Source organism: Catharus ustulatus, chromosome 9 (genome assembly GCF_009819885.2).
Source record: "Catharus ustulatus isolate bCatUst1 chromosome 9, bCatUst1.pri.v2, whole genome shotgun sequence".
Taxonomy (NCBI): Eukaryota; Metazoa; Chordata; class Aves; order Passeriformes; family Turdidae; genus Catharus; species Catharus ustulatus.
The window spans coordinates 32,492,523-32,509,195 of record NC_046229.1 but is presented as its reverse complement, the minus strand read 5'-3'; the positions used below and the strand labels follow the sequence as shown (position 1 = coordinate 32,509,195).

Here is a 16,673-nt window from a genome sequence, read left to right as displayed (position 1 = left end):
GATATAGTCCATGGGTGCTCCCCAAAATCCTCCTGAAAGCTCTGCCAGACGAAGCAAATGCATGAGGTCTCCCAGGAGACCAAAACACCTTACTAGCCACATCCTATGCTTAGTAGCTCCTCGATGTCTGGGCCATTTCAGCCAACAGCAACAAACACCAATTAATGAAGGCTATTTATGTACTGGCAACTTGGAAAAAATGCAAATCCTTGAAGGCTGTCTAGGAACCCATGATAACCTATCACTCATGGCCCATGATGCTCTAGCAAGAAAACCAAAACATTTTGGGTTTTGAATGATTCATTATATCAGCAAAGAAATCAAAGGTAGTTGGAAAACCTTTATTGCCTGCAAAAACAAAACGAAAAAATCCTTTTGCAAATGCCCCAAATATTTGATGGGTGCTTCAGCTTTTACATTCTACATTTACAGCCTTTGCCTTTCCTTCATTTTTAATGCCATCTTCTTACTGGAAAAAGGAATCTACCCTCAGTTGCTGGTTCCTCTACGTGCAGCTGAGCACAGGGTGATAAAGCCAGACTATATACATCCCACAGTAGATATATACTGTGGGAGGTTAAGGTGCTGAAGCTGGACATGCTGACAGCTGCCTTACTGTGAGAGACATGGATTCAGCTGGACTCACTCACCAGTGAGGAACTCAGGATCAGGCATGGGGTCAGAGAGCTCCTCTTGGCACTGGCTCTCCAAGGGCACTGTGGCCACCACCAGCCCATCCGGTAGCTGTTGCTCCAGGCCCCGGGCAAAGTTGTTCTGCCTGGAAGTTAATTGCAGAGAGAAGAGCAAGGCTGGAGGACAACAGAAATTACTGGGATCATCCCTGCCAGCAAGTGACCCATCCCATAAAAGCACCTGGTACTTCTCTTTTCCTTCAGGCACAGATTAAAAAGATGTCTACTCTTGATGGAAAGCATCAGATATGCCCTCCCCACCAGCCCCTCCATCTTCTGCAAAGTGAAGCCAGACTTGGATAGACTAGGCAGTCTGCTATGGTCCAGCCCCAGGCTCCTTCCCATGCCTTCTTCTTGGAGAGGATGGTGAGATCTGACCCTTCTGGGGTCCCCTCCCCATGTCTGCAACTCACCTGAATGTCCCTTTGAGCACCTGCCCTGGTGCCACCTCCTTGGAGTGGTTGTTGTAGCCATAGAAGATCTCCCCAAAGAGTGTCTGGTTCATGGGCAGCTCACGAGGCTCACCACAGTCCCCCCCCTCAGAGCACGACTCCGAGATCAGCTGGCACGATCGCCCGTCCGTGCCCAGCTTGTAGTCCTCGATGCACCTGGGAAGCCAGCATGAGGTCTGCTGTCAGCTGCAGCTGACACCCCCCAACACTGAGGATAGCCACAAGAACAGAGGATACCCCCTCCATCCCAACCCTACAAGCTCAGGGAGGTGATGGGTCACTCACCCACAGAACATGAGGATGTTGTAGAGCAGCGGGTCCTCGGGCAGGGGGACCATCTGCTGCAAGCACAGCTGCTCGCAGCCGCCGTTGAAGCCATCGGAGCAGTCCACACCGACATGACGGTCATAGCAGCCAGTGCCGTCCTTCATGGGGCTCAGTCCCGTTGGGCACTGGTGAGGTGGGGAAAGTAAGAGGTGAAAACCCCTGGGAAGAAATCTGTCTGTGGCTGAGGTGGAGGGCAGGGCTCCAGCATCGCTGCCCACTGGAAACTGCCACCTGAGCAGTGCTCAGGGGCTGCAAGGACAGCAGCAGCACCGTCCACAGCTGCAGATACTCCTCCTGCACCAAAGCCTCTTTGCAGCCCTCAGGAGTGTATCTCCTGAGGTGGGAGCCCTCCAAGCTGTCCCCCACCAAGGCAATGTGCTGGTACCAGACCCACTCTCCAGCAACCCAGTTCCAGTGACTGACAAAGTGGTGCTGCCCTTTCTACACCCACTTTCTGCCCCACACTCACAGCCTCTTCACCCCAATGCCCAGCTCTGGTGACATTGCAGCAGTGCAACCCAGCCCCACAGACCCCCCCATTCTGGGGCAAAGCAGCTGTGGTGATGACAAGGCACACCATGTGTGTGAGTGATACAGAACCTCCCACAGAGCCAACAAACAGATGGCCTCTTACTGCCTCATGTGTGTGTCTGTGTGTCTCTGTGTGTGTGTACATGCGTGTGTGTGTGTGTGTGTGTGTGTGCGGCCCAATGGCAGCCCAAAAACATCTTCCTGCTACAAAATCAACCTCAAAATATCCAACCCAAAGTGACAGTATGGCAGGAAAGATTCTTTTTCTGGCCTCCCCTTCCTTGCTCACACCAAGGGAGATGCTCAGGCCCCTGGGGGTCACGCACCACACAGCCCGTGGAGTCCAGCTTGCGGTCCGAGATGCAGCGGAAGTTTTTGCTGCAGCCCCCGTTGTCTCGGGAGCAGTCACGAACGGGGCCAAAGGAGTCAAGAAGGACCTCCAGGCTGTCGAAGGATGATGAGGTCATCAGCTCTTCCCTGTGAAGAGGGGAAGAGGAGATGTGTCACTGCTTCAGTGAGATGTTGTGGACGCATGTGTGACCATGGCTGCTGCATGGGTTTTTCCAGAGCTCAGGCTTTCCTCTGGCTGACAGTGAACTGGATGGCAGCCAAGTTTTTAGAAGGATGCAGGAGCTACTGGAGATGAGGAGGAATACTGCCAAAGGCTCAGCTTTGCAGGAATAAAGAGGGGCAGGTTAACGGTTGTACTAATCTCCACCTTCAAAACGTGGGATGGGGATCCCAGCTCTGTTTGCTAAAACCCCTCCTGAACTCCCTCACCCTGCCATTGCACCTACCTGACCTCCACTGCATCCTCCATCACCGTCATGTCAGTCTTGCACTTGGCTGAGGGGTTGATGGCCAGCTCGGCTGGTGGGATGACGAAGCTCTTGCTCAGGGGCAGCCACATGCCCTCCCCCAAAGTGTAGGTGAACCTGCCAGGGAGAGCAGCAAAGGCTGGCACAGAGGGAAACGCTGAGCCTGGAAGGTTGTCTTTGCTGAAATCCAAACCCTTGAGCCTCCCTGCTCATCCTGCAGGGATGCCAGCCCAAACTAATGTGTGTGAGCAGGATAAAATGGAGTGGCTCCTCCAAACACACCCAATGATTCCCAAAAATTGCATGTAACTTCAGTAATTTAAAAAAAAGGCACTTTCATTTTCATAGAAACCCTCCTTCAGAGCCTAGAACTCACTCTCACCACAGACAGAGAGCAGGAACTGACTGCTGGGTATCCAGCACCCTCATGATAGCTGCAGGGGGATCTTCCCAGCCATGTCCTTAGGAGGTGGCACAGGACAGCTGTGCTCAGCCCTGCCAGCTGGGCTACTTGCATGCCTGTATTCCCTGAGTCATATTTAAGCCCCAAAATGTGCTGAGCAGGTTGTCCTCATCGCTTACCGAAAAATCTTATCAGAGGGTTGCTCGCCCAGCACCAAGTCAAAGCCACGCTGGAAGATGGTGTATGGCCAAGGCCTGGAAAAGAAACCCAGGAGCATCACACCAGCATCATGTCCCCACTGCTGCTCACAGCCCAAAATGCTGCCCCTGCTCAGCCCTCAACTCACAGGCAGAAGGATCCTAGCGTAGGATGACTCCTAGAGTAGCCAGGACAACACGATAAAATAGCCTCAGATCTGAGATCTGAATTTTGGGGTCCCAACAACATCAGATTCTCATCCCAGCCACAACCGGCCAACAGGCCAGTGGTGTGTTGCAACTGTTATTTTGGGGTTTGATACACTCTATCCATCCCCCCATCCATTCATGCTTGGTGCCACCTGCCTGGTCCTGTTTTTGGGATTTGCCTACAGCTACTGAGTTGCAAAAAGAAAACCAAACCGCAGCTGGACCCTTTCTCTATGAGGCTTTTGCCAGGGAGCACATCAAGTCTGGGATCCCAGTTTCACCAACTGCCTTATTACCCTTGTGTTTCACTGTTCCAGGAGGGAGAGCTTTGCAAAGTAGGCTGGAAGACAAAGTGGAAACATGGAGCCAAGCAGGAGGCTGGAGAGCTGGTGGCCCCATCCCCTCCCTTCCTGCTGTTGTATATATAGCACAGGGTGATGAGTGATGAGACACCAAGATTCGGAGTCCGGAGCCTTTCAGTGGGACACCCATGGCCGTGACACCTTTGGGACATGAACCCCCAGCAGCACAGCCCTGCTCGCAGACCATCACTTGCAGAGTGAAACAAACAAGAGACACAGCCATGGTGGTGGGCTTTGAATCAGGCAACATGAACTCCGCTCCCAAACCCTAAATCTCCAAATCCCCTTTTCAAAGGGCTTAGAGCTGGGGACAGGAGATTTTCCATCCCATCTCCTCACTGCTGCTAAAATTCAGAGTCAAGAGTGTCAGGTGCTAAGTGACAAGCCCAGGGATTTTCTCTCCAGGCAATTATAGCTCTCCTGGGCAAGCAGTTTAATTTCTAATCTGAAGTTATTTGCGCAAGGACAAAAATAATAATAATAATAAAAAAAATCCTGACTGCAGGATTACAGTATGCCTTCTCATTCCTCCATTGGGATACAATGCCATTTTGCTGTCTGGTCAGCTGGGAGCTGGGGATTACATTCAGCTCACAATTGGATTGTCTTGAATGAGGTCAGCTTCATCCAGAAAGAGATGTGCTCCTTGTGTCTCACCAACACCTCAAATGCTTCACTCCCCCACATTCCAGTGCTCCTGCAGATGGGTTTTATTCTTGCTTCTGAGGAGCACATCAGGCCGGGAACAAAGGCAGAGTCTGTATAGAAGCAAGGTATTGTTCCCCATCAACTCAGGTGGAAAAGTGGTTGTGGAGAGTTGCTCTTGGCGTGCAGCAGAACTCAGTGCTGGGGCAGGTGCTGTACAACCACAAGGACTGCCAGACTTCTGCCTGGTGTTGCATCTCTGAGCCCACGGATGTCAACACACCTAGGACACAGAGCCAGTATATTTGGATCCACCTGGGAGATTGAAATCAGCACCCAAGCCATGCTGTGTTCACCCAGAACACAATTTCCAAATGTGGCTAAAATTCTTGTAATCAGAGAGTCCCAGAATGGCCAGGGTTGAAAGGGACTTTAAAGATCATCTCATCCTACCCCTCTTCCACTAGACCAGGTTGCTTCAAGTTCCATGCAGCCTGGCCTTGAACACTTGCAGGGATGGGGCAGCTATAGCTTCTCTGGGCAATCTTTGCCAGGGCCTCACCACCCTCACAGTGAAGAATTTCATCCTGACATCTAATCAAATCTGCCCTCTGTCTGTTTGAACCCATTACCCCAGTCCTATGTAAAAAGTGATGATGGCTTTGATCCAGGGAAGAGGTTTCTGTGCTCCAGGAGGGAGATGTGTGGCATCTCTTCAGCCTGCCACACTTTTCCCTTACTTGGGGTCAAAAAATGTCCCTTAAATGCAATGTTCAGCCTATAGCTACATCCCTAAGGGATGGCAAGGAAGAGTCAGTGTTGCCAGGCACCACTGGCTCTGTGAGGATGTGGACCTTCTTCAGAAAGGCCCTGAGACATCCTCTACATAAGAGCTCCAGCTCAACAAGAGACACCCATCGTCATCTCAAGGGAGCTCTCTAGAAGCTCAGCACTGGTATTTCCACCCATGCACTCTTGCTGGCTTGTGTCTTCTGCTGCAGAGGACAGGGCAGCATCTCCTCGCCCAGGCACACCTTACCTCCCCCATTGCTGCCTTTTGCCCCTGGTGCCTCTGGCACTGTTTCACCTTCTTCTTCCTCTGTGTTCCCCCCCACACTACTGTCTCCCTCCCCACATGGCTGCTTCCCTCCCCACATGGATGTGCCCCTTCCTACATGGATGCCTCCCTCCCTGCTTTCTGCCATCACTGGAGGCACCTCGCTGTTCTGGTTTGGGTTACTCTTGTTGGGTATTTTGGTTGCATAGCCTTCAGAGCTCACAAAGAAAAGTGGGACTGATCAGCAGCTCTGCAGCTGATCAGGTTGGATTAAATGGGCCAGAAATGACAGCTCTCAACTTCTTGCAAGCCTTGGCACTCAGGTAGACACCTGAAACAACAAAATGGTGAATTACCAGGTGCATCTGAGGACCAGCAAATTCCCCACACTGAGCAAGCAAGTTCCCAAGGCTGAAGTGTTGCCAGTGGATCTCTAGGACAATCTTAAGCCTCTTGGCTTTTCTAGATGGATTATTACCTGGAAACTTTGCTCCACATCTGGGCTTGAGTGGAATCTCATAAAACACCTGCTAAGGCCTCCAAACCTGACAGTGCTGGTAATGCTTTGAACCAGCTCAACAGGGTCCCCAGCCATGCTTAAATTGCAGCCCCCAGGGGATGAGGCCAGACTGAGTTGCAGCATTAGGAACTGTGCTCCAGCTTGTCCCCACTGGCCACAAAACTCTTCCAGACAAAGATGGGTGGGATGAGGAATAAATCCAGTGCTGGCAGAATGTGACCACCACGATCTAATTTGGAGCAGCTGGATTGGAGGGGAGCTGGCAGGAGGCTGGAGGGGCCACAGGAGAGCGTTTTTGCAGAAGGCACAAGAAGTTGCTGCACAGGAGTATGACTGAAATGTCACTGGAGGAGAAAGTGGTGGGTTGTTACATGCTGGAATAGGTGACTTCACATCTGGTTCCCTGACACCTGTGCTTTTCAGGGTTTCCAACCAGTCTGCAGCACAAAGATGGCCATGCCCAGGGTGAACAGACCAGAGCATCCCCACAGCACCTGCGCTCCTGCTGCACTCCAGGACCCCAAAGTGGGGACCCATGAAGACCCAGAACCACCCTGATGGCAGAAGAGCAGAGAGCAGATGCCACACGAGCATCCAGTGCCATCTCCAATTAGCAATGCCCATCACAGTTTCTCCCCAGCTTCACTGTATTTTGCAACAGCTTTGCTGGGGTTCCAGCTGCTGATGCCTCTCCCGTTCCCAGCCCGCTCCCCTCCCACCCCTCCCGCCCTGCCACCCCTTGCAAGCAGCTCTTCATTAAAGATGCTAATGCCAACACTTTCTCCCTGGGCTGCCCCGTAAATCTATGAGGAGAATGAGGAGGGAGGAGGAGGCGGATGGGTGGTTTCATGAAAGGATTGAAAGAACGAGGAGCTTTTTATCAGGCTGTCCTTCAGCTTGCAAAGCTGAGACACACAGCAGGGGATGGAGAAAGGCAATGAAAAATTAAAAAAAAATTTAAAAAAAGAAAGAAATAAAAAGGGGTGGGGGGGAAAGAGAGAAAAATAAAGACCTTAAGCAGGAAAAGTGTTTGGTGTGTCTGTTGCACTTCTGTGGGATGGGGATGGGATAAGTCGAGCAGGTGCACTGCCAGGATGGCTATATCTGTGTGTGGGAGGGGAGGGGAGGGGAGGGGAGCTGGGTGAGCAGGGCACAGACTGATGCTCGAATTCGGGTCCTGTGCTGGAAAAAAAACATCTGCATGGCTGCAGGTGGGGGGTAAGACTGCGATGGGACAGTTTCCCAACAGTTACAGCAGGATGAGAGCACCCAGCCTGACGTGTTCACCTCAAACTGCCTTAAAACCTCCCCAGGCAAGGGTGAAGCCCATTACAAGTTGAAAGCGCACATTCATAAAGACTCCTTAATGCAGAGTGCCTTAAATCTCAACGGGGGAGGCTGAAAAGTGCACCCAGGGAATTGCATGTAGGGAGGGGAAAGCCATGTGTAAGATGGATGTAAGGGCTCGGATGAAAAAGTACAAATGCAGGCAGGTAACAGTTTATTAACTAAAGACAGAATGTGCTGATTTGTCTTTCTGGTTAAGTTATACCATAAGAAGAACCGCAGAAATTTGGTCTGATGAGAAAAGATGAAGTGTGGCCAGCAGGATTGCTAGAAACTGCATCCTACTCAGGGAACATTAGTGTAAGAGTCGAAAAGCAGCTAATTAACAATGCATATCAAAGTAGGGAGACAGACTGTGAGCACACGAACAGCACCAGACAGATTTGTTTAAAACAGACGAAGAGCAGCACACACACGTACACACACACACACAAAAAAAAGGCAGCTGATCAAATGTATCTGCTACCCATGATCAAAAAGATCTGAGATTTTTAAAAACTGAAGATTTAGGGTTCGGACACATTGGGTAAAAGATGCAGTGCGGAGGCGTGGATCTCAGTCTGGTATCTAAAATACAACACAAAAAGCTTCTCACTGCCATCACCAATAAAGTACAAACATGAGCTCGCCTTCATGAGTAAAATTAGATGCTACTGAGTGAACAGACACCGAGTCAACTTGTCATCACTGTAAATAAAAACAAACCAACGGCAAGACTATCTAAACCAGAGGGTTGAAATGAGTTTTCATATAAGAAGGCCAACTGGGGAAAACAGAGGAGGTCGTACCCAGAACAGGTCACTCTCAAGTTTGCCAAGGGATTTGGCAAATCCTGCTTTGTTGACCAAGTGTCACTGTGGTTCCCTGGGGACTGACCTGTGGCAGCAGTACATCACTCCAATATTGGAGGACTCAAAGCATATTAGACAAATAGTAGTCAGAAATGTTTCAGGCACAGCTGATCTCACCTTGGGATGGGGAGAGAGAGACCAGAAGATTTGCAGACATCTCTTTCAGGTGAGCCTGCAGGCTACCTGGTTGGGCTGGAATTCAGAGTGAGCTGATGAGCCCAACAAAAGGCAACATGGCATCTCAACCTCTACCCCAAAAACCATAAATACCAACTTACAACCACAAGTTATTTAGTTTAAACAGGCTCTGACAAGAGCTCCTAGGCTAAAGAGACTTCATCACAGTCATGACCTTGTGGAGGCCAAAGGTTCATGCAAAAGGGACCTCCACATCACAAGCCCTTCCAGGCAGAGATGCAATAAGCAGCACCTGGACATCAGGAACAGAGAGCAGAAAATGAAATAAACTCTCATTAAACACCAAGCTGCCCTCAGCATCATAATGGTTAGTCTGAACATGCTTTCAAGAGCCCCTAAAAATAGTGGAAGCTGCAAGTAGGGATGGTGAAGTTTGTTTTCATCTGCTATCATTTTATGAAATGGAAAAACTGACAAGTTCAATGAAGAAACACAAAATGACTGCAGTTTCAAGAGGCTTGAGAGAGTTTCCAAAGGATGGTGACACTGCAGCATTGGAGCCTTCTCAAGACCCCAGAGAAGGGCAGAAGAACTTTGACAGTCCCACCATGGTCTAGGGCTGTGTTGCACCTTGCAGAAAAAGAACTGCCAGGTTTCTCTGCCTCAAACAAAAATATTTTGGAAATGCTGCACATAATTTATCATAGCCATGGTATATAAGAAGAAACACAAGACAAGATATACCCTGGCCAGGTATGAATCCTGTTGCAAGAGAAAAGGCAGAAAGAAAGCTCCTGTGGTCTAAAAAAGATAGATCTAAAAAAGCAGCCACAAATCCCACAGAAGAACAAAGGAGGAAGTCCTGAGCACCTTTCAGGTGGGCGTTACTGAGACCAAAGCTGGATCAGGAGATACACACAGGTCCAGGGGGCATCAGGAATATATTGGTCCTTCTTGCCCTGGCTTGCTTGTTACCAACTATATTTTTTCCCAATTTACTTGAAAGCAGCATCTTTTTCTCCACTTTGCCTTAAGAAAGTGTAGAAGCTAAATCAGGAAAAAGCTGGAGAAGAGCAATGTGCATGAAAGAAAAGTGTGAAACTGCAGACCCACACGCAGGGGCAAAGGAAAAGCAGCGGGTCAAGAAGCAAATGTTCTTCCACAGTGCTTATCCATTTTCATTACTAGCCTCGATATACAAAGTCATTTGCCAATTCACTTTTTGCAAGGTGGTGGGCCAAACACACTGCTCTGATGGAGGCAGAGGGTGGCACCAAAGCCATATGTGGCCCTGGGTGGCTGTGGCCTCTTTCCAGCCCACTGTGAGACATTCCTACACATAACACATCCCAAAACAGGCAAATCCCTGGCAGGGGAATAACACACACCCCAGCCCATCACCCAGTGCCTCTTATGAGATGGCACAGAGGAGCTGGGGACATTCCTCTCGGACACTGGCCCCCAGGAACAAGGAGCTGTACTTCCCTGTTCCAGCAGTGGTACCTCGCAGAGATTTGGGGACCATCACCACACCACACAGCACATCCCCAGCATGGGGCCACCTGTGCCCTGGCTCAGGGCACCCAGAGCAACAACTTGTCTAACACACCTGGTGCTCCACACTGGATTTAGTTGCTAAACTGCCTTTAAAATGATAAAAAACAGAGAGGGGGCTGGAGATGGAGCAGCAGTGCTCTCCCCAGGGTCCCAGTTAAAAGGGACACAGCAGGGCTGCGCTGGTGCTGACAGCCCCCCACTGCTGCCATCCCCCAGCACAGTGACACAGCAGGAGAGATGCAAGCCCTGCCTTTGATGATTTTTCTTTTCCCGCTGTGAAGATGAATAACTTCAGAGATGGCATCCTGACACATGCAGGGGCACCACCAATCCACCTGAGGTGTAATGAGATAAGAGGGGGGAAAAAAAGGGTTTGGAGATGCTGATGTACATGGGACCTCTAAATCTGGGGATGTCTTAGCTTTCTGCACACCACCTCCAGCCAGTCCTGGGAGGCCCCAGCTGCACGTCACAGACCCATGAGTTGAGGGACAGATGGAGCACCCCCTTGAGGGTCACAGAGAAATGGGAACTTTTGGAATCCATCACCCAATTCATGCTGCAGAAACATCACAAAAATACCCTTTAGCACCTCCAGGTGTGCAAAGTTTGAAGCAGATGGCGACTCCTCTGTTCCCTCAGCCACAGTACCAAAGCATTTATTTTTCCCAGTTTTCAATGGGGATCTCAGCCTGACCTCACCCCAACCTCAGCCTTCCTCTGATGCCTCACACACCCAAAATTAAAGCCCCACAAAGTGGAGGACACCCAAGATATTGCACACAAGAGTGGGAGGAACAATCTCGATTTTCTCCAGGAGGTGTTTAGTCTAAAATGTAACAATGGCCTCCTGTACATCATTCCCGATTATTTCAAAGAACAAAAATCCTTGCCTTCCACAGACCTGCTGCAGAGCCTAGCCATGCACTAACCTTACAATTCACTGAGGTGCCTCTAACTCTGCTATCCAAGAAGCTACCACAGCTGTGGTAATGAGCTGTGGAAGCCTAGCAGCTCCTGTGAGGACACTGCACGTAAGGACACTCCAAGCCTGGGCACTCACCCCTGGTTTGTCCCCCACTCATTCCGGATGCAGAGGTGCTTGTGCACAGGGTCCTTCATATAACCTTCATAGCAGAGACATTCCCCTGTGGAGACAGGGACATGAGGGACATGGGAGAACACACATGGGAAGGCTTTCCAAGCGCTGCCCTGCCAAGTGCAGCCTGCAGCCACACCAGGACACCAGGCAGCTCCCTACTGCACCTTGCCACCACAGCTGGGCTGGGGAGGCAGAGGTGAACCCACCCCCACCTCAGGAACACTCACCGGTCTCAGGGTCACACTGGTGCTCACAGGGGTCAAGGAGACGCCGGGCACAGAGGTCCAGGGCCCAGGGCCCGCTGGAGTTTTGCTGGGAGAAAAGGACGACCTGTGCTGGGTTCAGCCAGTCACTGGCATCCAGCTGACTGCCCTCCAGCAGGATGAACCGGCTTCCTGCCACCGAGACAAAGGGAGTCAGTGACAGCAACCTGCTGCTGTACCCTCCATCCCATGATGGTGCCCTGAATCCCATCCATCCCGTGATGTTCCCCACCCCGATCCTGTGATGGATCCATCTTCTGCTTATGGGATCCCTCCATCCCCATTCACTCCATCCTGAGAAAGTACCCACTGTCCCACAAGAAATCCTCTTGTCCTGTGCCCGTCCTGTCTGCCATATGACAGCTCCCTCCACGCCATACCTGTTTCCTCAATCCTATGAGAGCTCCCTCCACTATGTGCCTTTCCCCTCTGTCCCACAGCAGCCATCTCTCTCCCATACCCCTCCCCTTGGTTCCACACTGACATCAGATCCCTCTGTCCCACAGAGTCCTTCATCTCAGAATGGTCCATTTAATCCCATATCCATTCCCCTCCAACCCACAGTAATCTCCTTGGCCCTATGCCCTCCATCCTGAAGCAAGCCCTGTGGCCCACAACAGCCATCCTGTGTCTCTCTCTTCTGTCCAATGCCTATCCCCTCCATCCTGTACCACTCCATCCCTTGCTTCCAACATGGTACCCTCCACCTCACACCAGTCTGCCCTGTCATGGACCCACTCCTTCCATCCCCCTCTGTCTTCCACCCATCCCCTCTGTCCTGTGTCCATACCCTCCATCCCATGCCCACTCCCTCTGTCCCATAGTGGTGCCCCCCATCCACACCTGTCCCCTCAGTCCTGCACCCATCTTGTCCATCATTCCCCCTCTCCTCCATCAAACCTTACAGAGTGGGGCAGGAAGAAATGGGTAAGACCATGGGGTGCTCACCATCAGCGATCAGGTGCTCAGGAACATGGAGGGTGATCTTGACAACAAGGGGGCAGTTCATGTGGGAAGAGCACACCAGGCTGATGACACAGCTTGTCACACTGATGAGGGTCAGTGTTGTCTTGTTCACAGGGCTTCGGGGGGACCCCACTGCAAAACACGGGAGCACAGTCAAACCTGACACCCGTGGGACCCAGGAAGATTTTGGGTGCAGCCAGAGGACCTCAGGATGCAGAGACCCTGCCCAGCCCCCTGGAAATCCAGCATCAGTTGAATCAAATGGAATCACTTTGGACTTTGAAGAACATGAAGCAGCCTTTGCCATGGGACTCTCCATCCCTCCTTCCCACTGTGACCAAGATCTTCCTGATCCCTCAGAGCCATGGCTCGCCCACACCCTGCACTGCAGCATGCTGAGAACTTTGCAGTACAAGAGCTTTAAAGCAGAGCAGCGATACTAGGGGGGAAAAGGTAAGTGCAGTATCCTGGTTTTCTCCTCTCCTTTGGGTTAATTTTTTCATGACAACAGGCTCATTGATGCCCTTGAAAAAGCAATAGAGAGACCTAACTGCTCAGGGCATGCAGGTCTTTGACTTGAAATCTTTCAGCTGAAAAAGCTGAGTGGAAAACAAACTGGCTGGAGACAAAGCCTGAATCAGCCTTCCAGCATCAGCTGAAGGAGATGGCTCCCAGTCTTGCCACTCCCAGAAAAACAAGGCATTATCCAGCAAATGAGGCTCAGCGAGGGAAAACACACACAAACTTTTACTCCTTGGGAAGAGGAAACCTCCCAAAGGGACGGTACAGGGCAATGGGGCAAAACTCCTGCCTGGGGATAGGCTGTCCCCATCCTCTGGTGCACATACAGCTGGTATGTGCACAGTGCTGAGCAGCAGCATGGGAATGCACAGGCCAGCCTTTGAAGTGTGTTACTCATTAATATACACCAGTGCCCAGCAGAAGCCTCCAGCAAAATATCAGAATATATTTCATATATTTCATCTCCACCGCAGAGCAACAGCAGCCTGCTGCAAAGCAGGGACTGGTGCCTGCCTGTGGCAGCTGGGATTGCACTTGGGTTTCCATCTTTTTGCCAATGCAAAGTCTCCAAACCCAGAGAAGCAACGGCAAATAAGGCAAGAGGGGTCACAGCTCATCAACCACCTCTGCACCCACACCCACCTCGGCTGCGCCTCCGGCTCCGTGAGGGGTCTGTGTAGAAGGTCAGCTGGGGATCGGTGTCTGCCTCTGTCCCTGAGTCCCCCTCAGGGTTGAGAAAGGCTGAGCCAGCTGCAGGGGACACTGAGTGTAGTCATGGAGGGGTTGGCACAGTGCCACCCCAAACCTTGGCATCCTACACCACCCCTCAGGGAAAGCCTTGCACTAAAGACCAGAAGCCCCATCTGCCAGGTGCAGCAGGGACAGCATCTGCCCCTCCTCCCACCACACAAAGCCAGACCCCCCTGCCATGGATTACCTTGCAACTTTTCCCCATGGCTGTGCCAGTATCCTGAGGCAAACACTATCTGGATCTTTGTAACCAACAAGCCTGACATCATCTGCATCCGTGCAGGCACCACATTTTCTTTCTCCCACCCAAACCCTCTTTTCCATGCACTCTCCAAGCCCTGGTCCCATTTCTCCATCCCGGGAGAGGGTGGGTTGCTGGAATGCGGGTGGGTGGAAGCCCAAGGCACCCATCCACCCTGGGGACCGCCCTACCTCGCGCTTTGTTGTTAATGCGCTTGCGCTGGCTGCTGGAGGTGTGGGACAGCAGCGTGGCCTGCTGGTGGTTCGAGTCCACGGGGCTGGTGGCAATGATGTTGTCCTTGTATTTGTTCATCAGGGACAGCTTGGCGTTATCGCTCCCTGAGCAGGAAGCAAAAGGCAAAATATTTCAGGGATAAAGACTTTTAAAAGGGAGGCAGATGACAGAATCCTTGGATCCATCTTCAGATCCTCCTAAAGTGATCAAGGTGCTGAAGCCAACGATCTGAGCTGCCCCCAGTGCACACTCATGAGCCTCAAAAACCTCCTGCTGGTGATCAGAATGCAGCGTTAACTCTGAATCATACTGATGGCTATTCAAAATTTGCTACTAAAAGCCTCACCTGAAGAAGACACCAGCAATCTGGGGATACAAAAGGGAAGTTTGGGGGGCCCCAGTGGGATAGCACAGAGGGAACCCCACTCTGGTTCTCTGTCAGACCATGGAAACCACAAAGCTGCATTGTTCTAGCCATGTCCCACTCAGCAGGGACTGCTTTCAACTGGCTGCAAGGCCTCCCAGCAATGGAAGCGCCTTCAGGGGATCACCAACATCTCACACCCAATGAAAACCCAGAGAAACAGGGAAAATGCTCCAGGGAAAAGACATGTATAGAACTGTGGAGAGAAGATGAATTGGAAAGGAGTCGGCCCAGCCCATGCCCACCTGGTGTGAGGTCCATGCTGGCCTTCTCATTGCAGCCCTGCAGCGAGTCCAGCGTGCGGGTGACCTGGCTGGCGAAGTCCTCACCGCCGTTCATGCACTCGCGCTGGAGGTGGTGTCGCAGGTCGGTGATGTCGTACTCGTAGCCATCCAGGATGGGCGTCTCGCGGATGCTGAGTGTGCCGCTGGAGTTGTGGCCCTGCACGCGGGCATTGCGGAGGCTCTCCCGCCCGTGGCCCCCAATCAGCACTGATGGGATGTAGTGGATCTCGTTGGCCGCTTCGGCGCTGGCGCTTTTCTGCGGCTGCGGCACCCGGCGCCGCTTGCACCACCGCCGGCGCGTGTAGAGGATCATCACCAGGCAGAGGATGGAGAGCAGCAGGGCGATCATCCCTCCCTGCAGGCACAGACGGGAGCAGGGATCAGCCAGGGACGGGCATCAGCCATCCTCTGGGACACAGACACCCCAGAGATGTTTCAGGGTGGCCAAAGCAAAGGCACTGGAGAGGGGAGCCTGATCACCACAAGTCTGCTGGCACCAGGAGCACCCAGTGCTGGCCAAGGGCACCTAGCTGGAGTCTGCCTTGGGCTGGGCCAGTTTAGAAGTCGCCACCTAGGCATGAAAAAGCAGCGTTTAAAGCAAAGCGTGTTTTGTTTCACTCTCCTGCTTCTGAAAACAGAGATCAGCCTTATTCCAGGCAAACGCTTCTACAGGCAACTTTTTCTGACCCATTTCCAACCAGTTTCAGTGCAGTCACTCCCAATCTTGGGAGATTTTCCCAGGGTATCCGGCAGAAATTGCACCACAGATTAAAAGAGATCATAGCTTGAGAGAGGTAGATGACTGAAGTGTTGTTTGGGGAACATGTTTGGAGAAAGAGCCTGAAAAAGCTCCTGTCCCACAGGCATGGACCCCAAAACTGCACCTGGCCCTGCCATCCTGCCACTGTCCCCAAGATCACCCGCCTGCAAGACGTCATGGTACACAGATAGAGGGTGGTGAGATGAAAGCCCCAAACTGGCCCTTTACGCACAATCTGCCAAGAATAATAACAATAATAACAATAAAAAGCATGCAGAGCCAGCTAAGAGCTCAGAGTCCATCCACAGCTCCGGTCTCCCTCCTCTTTGCTATGCAACAGGTGATATTGAGAAAATAAAATAATAGTAATAATCTGCTCCATTAGGAAAAACATTAAGGGAATTATTAAATGAGAAGCAGGAAAGGCAGCTGAAAAAGGAAGCTTAATGGCCACTACAGTTTAACCCACTTTCATTTCCAAAATAATGGAGCTGTGATGCACCCTTCCAGCCTCCTTCCCAAATTTTTTTCTTTAAAAATAGATAAAAAACAAACAAAACAACCAAAAAAAATCAAGGAAAAAAAAAGAAAGAAAGAGGAAACAAATTCTGTGATTCAGGAGACCAGCACTCTTGCAGAAGTCAAGGGACTGGCTGGCATCTTTCTGGCCAGGGAGTCAGAAAATCTTGCTAGGGCTGAAAACTGGCCCTGGATCATAGAAATAGAATCCTACAATGATTTTAAATGGTAGGGACCTTAAAATTCACCTCATTCCAATGCCCTTGCCAACAGCAGAGACAAGTCTTGTCCAGTCTGGCCTTTAACCCAGAGATGGAAAAGCCACAGATTCTCCAGGCAACCTGTGCCAGGGCCTCAGCACCCTCACAGGGAAAAACTTCTTCCCAATATCCAATCTCTGTATCAGTCCAATTTCACCACTACATGCCTTTGTATAAAGTGCCTGGCATAATCATGCAGAATTTTTAGTGGCAAAGTGGGAGCATAACTCTGTACCATGCT

At 51.2% G+C, this 16,673-nt stretch overlaps 1 protein-coding gene across 3 annotated transcripts in view; it reads right to left on the bottom strand.

The window, feature by feature from the left end:
- Positions 1-16,673, bottom strand: part of ASTN1 (astrotactin 1) — a 55,906-nt gene that overhangs the window by 16,894 nt on the left and 22,339 nt on the right. For 2 of the 3 annotated variants that reach the window (XM_033067729.1, XM_033067727.1), the window contains exons 3-14: positions 14,855-15,248; positions 14,143-14,289; positions 13,603-13,722; positions 12,421-12,570; positions 11,437-11,604; positions 11,171-11,255; positions 3,403-3,477; positions 2,800-2,937; positions 2,329-2,479; positions 1,430-1,596; positions 1,106-1,300; positions 651-778 (exon numbers count right to left, since the gene is read on the bottom strand). In XM_033067729.1, coding sequence (XP_032923620.1) covers positions 651-778; positions 1,106-1,300; positions 1,430-1,596; positions 2,329-2,479; positions 2,800-2,937; positions 3,403-3,477; positions 11,171-11,255; positions 11,437-11,604; positions 12,421-12,570; positions 13,603-13,722; positions 14,143-14,289; positions 14,855-15,248 — 1,918 coding nt within the window. The remainder of the gene's footprint in view (positions 1-650; positions 779-1,105; positions 1,301-1,429; positions 1,597-2,328; positions 2,480-2,799; positions 2,938-3,402; positions 3,478-11,170; positions 11,256-11,436; positions 11,605-12,420; positions 12,571-13,602; positions 13,723-14,142; positions 14,290-14,854; positions 15,249-16,673) is intronic. The other variant, XM_033067728.1, reaches the window with a different exon arrangement.